This window comes from Nicotiana tabacum, chromosome 6 (assembly GCF_000715075.1).
Source record: "Nicotiana tabacum cultivar K326 chromosome 6, ASM71507v2, whole genome shotgun sequence".
Lineage (NCBI taxonomy): Eukaryota > Viridiplantae > Streptophyta > Magnoliopsida > Solanales > Solanaceae > Nicotiana > Nicotiana tabacum.
The window spans coordinates 66,985,236-66,989,995 of record NC_134085.1 but is presented as its reverse complement, the minus strand read 5'-3'; the positions used below and the strand labels follow the sequence as shown (position 1 = coordinate 66,989,995).

At 36.2% G+C, this 4,760-nt stretch overlaps 1 protein-coding gene across 1 annotated transcript; it reads right to left on the bottom strand.

Annotated features, from left to right (window-relative positions):
* Positions 1-1,108: 1,108 nt before the first annotated feature.
* On the bottom strand, positions 1,109-3,407 carry LOC142181865 (uncharacterized). Its single transcript, XM_075255492.1, has 4 exons — positions 3,033-3,407; positions 2,237-2,517; positions 1,988-2,060; positions 1,109-1,741 (listed from the first exon to the last, which is right to left on the bottom strand). The coding sequence occupies exons 1-4, from the start codon at positions 3,405-3,407 to the stop codon at positions 1,109-1,111; spliced, it is 1,362 nt and encodes a 453-aa protein (XP_075111593.1).
* Positions 3,408-4,760: the final 1,353 nt, after the last annotated feature.

The window sequence follows — 4,760 nt, the reverse complement described above, 5'->3', positions numbered from 1 at the left end:
AAAATAATTTTCTATTTCAAATTTTATTCTATTATTCTAAAAATATTATCTAAATATTAATGAATAAAATCTCTATTAAATTAAGGGACTTATATAGTCATCGAATAATATTTTTGTTATGTATTTTTCTTTATTTTTTGGGGTTAAACTTTTAAACTTTTATTTAACCAAGTAAACATATTTACATCCGCTAGTTCTTTTGGACACCAGAACTAGACCTATCTATAGAACTATCTGACTAATCAGTTAACAAAAACTTCCTATAACAATTACAATGAACTATATGAATTAAGGAAAATTCTTCAACTTTTCTAACTCTTTATGCCACTTTGTTTCTCTTTGCCCTGCTATATGTAACTCCATTGCAATGTCTTTGATTCTTTGATTACTGGCAACTATTTTCCTTTGAAATCTTCTTTTGTTTCACTCTGCCCAGACATGGTACACCATTGCTGTGAATAGGAATATCAATATTTCACCTCGAGTTTTATTAGCAGTCCTTCTTTTCAACCATTCAATCTCCTCTTCCCAGCTTCCAATCTGATATTTTTCATTAAGCCATTGTGGCAGTCGAGCCCATATTGTTCTGGCATAATCGCATCCAAACCATATATGCCCCCTTGACTCCTATTCCTTTGTTGTGCATAGTACGCATTCCTTTGCTATTGTTACTCCCCATCTCTCAAGTCGATCAACTGTAGCCAGTTTCCTGTGTACAGCTAACCATAGTATGAATCTATGTTTTGGTATTGCTTTAGATCCAGTTAATATTTGTTTTCACAAGCTTTTTTGAAATTGAGGTCTCATAGCAATATATAGCTTTTTTATGCTAAATTTGCCATTTTTTATAGTACTTGTGTAACTCAGCACTTGTATACTTTTCCAAAAACCAATATGTTATATCAAAAATCTTCCTAACAAGCCAGCATGCTTGTTTAGGAGTATCCATCCTTATGCTATCTTGCCCTTTGATATAATAGTTATGTATCCATTGGGTATCCTTCTTTGCACTAACAGCCCATAGTAGTTTACATAATGCAGCTTTGTTCCATATATGAATGTCTAGCACATTTAACCAACCTTCTGAGAAAGGCAAACAAACTGTGTCTCATGTAATTAAAGCTCTTCTTGATGGCTCAACCCTTCCTGTCCATAGAAAAGTTCTACAAGCTGAAATTATTAGCTTAAGAATTTTCTTTGGCAGTAAAAACACTTGTGCCCAGTAAGTCTGCATTTCAAAGATTACACTTTTCAGCAATTGGAGCCTTCCACTGTATGATAGTAGCTTAGCAGTCCAGCAATTAATCCTAGCGGTGATCTTCTCAATCAATGGCATACACTGTTGAACTGTCAGCTTCTTAGAGGATAATGGTACTCCAAGATATTTGAATGGTAGTTCCCCTAGTGTAAATTGCATCTCTTCCAGAATCATCTCTTTGAATTCCTTTCTAACTCCTGCAATGTATAAAACACTCTTCTCCATGTTAGCCTTCAGGCTTGATACTTCTGAAAAATGATTGAATCTGTCCATCGCCAATCTGATGGATACCCTATCTGCTCTACAACACATGATCAGATCATCTGCAAAGCATTTGTGAGTAATATTATTTCTGGAGCACTTCAGATGATAATTAAAGTCAGGGTTATCCTTCAACTTCTTCAATACCCTATTCAGATATTCCATCACCAATACAAAAAGATAAGGAGACATTGGATCTCCTTGTCTTAGCCCCTTCTTCCCCTGAAATTTAGTTGTTACCCCTCAATTTAGTATCAATGAGTAGCTGACAACTCCACAAACTTGGTAGGCATACCATACTCCATCAATATCATTCTTAGAAAAGGTCATTCTACTGAGTCATATGCTTTCCTCATGTCCACCTTTATGCAACATCTTGGTGAGACTCCCTTTTGAGTATACCCCTTAACTAGTTCGTATGCAATAATTATATTATCAAGTATGCTTCTCCCTTTTATAAAAGCTGACTGATAGGGTCCCACAATTGAGTCCACTACCAGCTTCAATTTTGTTGTGAGGATCTTGGATATGATCTTGTATACTGTAATGCAACAGGCAATAGGTCGAAATTCTTTGACAGAGTTTAGGCTAGCAATCTTAGGTACTAGTGTAATTGTTGTGCAATTAACACTCTTAAGCAACTTCCCAGTGTTGAAGAGTTCCTGTACAACTTGCTTGACTTCTCCTCCAATTATGTGCCAGTATTATTTAAAAAACTCTGCTGGAAAGCCATCCATCCCTGGTGCTTTTTCATTTGGTAGCTCCTTTACTGCCATATCAATATCTGCCATGGTTACTGGGGCACTAAGCAATTGTTGTTGCTCTTTTGTAAGGCAGTGTCCATCTCTAGCTATTGCAATATTTATACAGGGGATCTCACTTGCTGAAGTGCCCAATAAGCTTTGAAAGAAGCCTTTGAATTCTTGTTCAATCTGCTTTGGTTCTAATACTCTCTTCCCTTGTTCATACAAATAGATGCAATTTTGTTCCTTGCCTGCCTATTTTTCAGTTGAGCATGAAAGAATTTAGAATTTCTATCTCCTGCTTTTATCCACATTGCTCTAGACTTTTGTCTGAGAACCTATTCATTCACCCCTTCCCATTTTTCAGTCTGCATAATTAACTCTCTTTCCTGCTCAATTAACTGCTGGTTGAGAGGGTCATCATCCAGTTTCCTTTAAGTATTCTGTAGCTCCATTCTTAAGTTCACAAGCTTCTTCTCCAATAAGTTCATCTCCTTGTTCATCTGCCTGGTTCTATTTTGTAGTCTTTGCAGCTTAATCCACACAGAGTACATAGCATACCCCTCAATTCTTTGGTTCCAGACCTCATTCACACTTTCTTTAAACTCCCTTTGATATAGCAGAGCATTGTAGAGCCTAAAAGGCTTTTGTAATTGGTTCTTTACCACTTCAGTATTTATCACAATAGGTGAGTGATCAAAAATCTATGGTAGTTCATATATAGCTTCTAGGCTACTATACTTTGTAAGCCAAGAGGCATTTCCAAATACCCAATCAATATTGCTATAGATTCTATCTCCTGCATCCCTTTTATTGCACCATGACCATTGACAGCCTTTTCTATTCAATTTCCCCACTCCAATATCTCTTATACAGTCTTGGAAATCTACTAATTCAGCTTGATGTATAGGTTGACCATTTATTCTATCATTACCAGACAGAACACTATTAAAATCTCCAATGACCAACCAAGCCTCCTGCATTATGCTATGAATCTGCCTTAGTTGATCCCATAGCTCCCTCCTTTCATGCACTTTGTTCTTTCCATTTACAAAAGTGATGTAACATGAGAATTGTGACCCTCTTTCCTTCACTTGGCAATGGATCATTTGAGTAGTAACCATCAGAATTTGGACTTGGACCATATTGTCCTTCCAAAATAACCATAACCTCCCAATAGGACTTATCTTTTCATCTGAAAACACTTGTCAATCCCTACAGAACTTACTTTTAACTTTGCTAACACTTCTAGACTTTATCTTTGTCTCAACGCAGCCTAGTAAAGTAATTTTGTGCTTCAGCAGAAAGGCCTTGAGTTCTCTCTTCTTGTAGGGCTTATTCATCCCTCTTATATTCCAAGAGCTTATTATCATGGTGGATTCTCCTCATTGAGGCCAATCCCTTCAGTCACCTTTGCAGTGCTGCAATCCTCTAATCCTCATGTATTCTCAGAGAGCTATACCTATTAGTCATTAGCAGCTTCTCTATCTCATTGTCATTTAGAGCTCTATTGTTTTGAATTTGTACTTTCATCTTCTGCTTTCCTTTGGATCTTTGTTGTGGCTGGAATGCCTTTTCTTTTTCAGCATTTTGTTCTGCTTTTTTCTGTTCTTCTTGTTGTTTCTGCAGCTTCTCACTTGTCTCCCCATTCTATTCTTTCCTCATCTTCTGTTGTGCTAGTATTTCTGATTGCTCAACAGCTTGTGTTACTTCTGATTGCTCAACAGTAGTAGATTTTACTTTCCATTGTGTTTTCCTCTTCTGTTGCTTGAATGGTTTCTCTTGTTTTTGTTGTTTCTCCTCCTTGTGCTGTTGCTTTTCTGCTGGGGCCTTCTCACAGTTGAATTCATGTTGTCCTATTTTGAAACATACTTCACAAAATGAAGGTCTCCATTCATAATCTAGGACTTGCTCCATATATTTGCCATCAGCCTCCTTAATTAGCATTTTGTCTGGCAATTCCTGAGAGACATTCATTTCAATTATTATTCTCGCATAGGATATTCTATGTTACAACCCATATCCACATGCGTTAGTTCATGCCATATATTATTTAACATAAATTCAAGAAGGAATTACCTTTGAGATGATAAGAAGTTAATCCTATTGGTCTTAAGTGATACAAGGGTGTATAAGGGTGATTAACAAGTATTAGAAGTTAAACAAATCAAAGATGTTGTAACTCGTATTTTTAGGTAAACTTAAAGGTTCTTAATACACTCAAGGTCATGTATTAAAGTCTTTGAATCATATAATATCCGTATCATAAGTCTTGAAGTCAAACGAGTTATGAAACAAAAGTCGAAACGTTGTCGCAACTTAGGTTCATAATTTTACTTAAACATTAGGTTAAATGTTTCTAATCTTTTCTCCTAATTCACAAGGAATTACGGGGTGATCTACCCACCCAATTAAAGATCTACGAGTCCAGTTTCCAACGCATTAAACCATTTGTCAATATGATCTCGGAGTATAGAGATATTCATATTTTCGCAAGT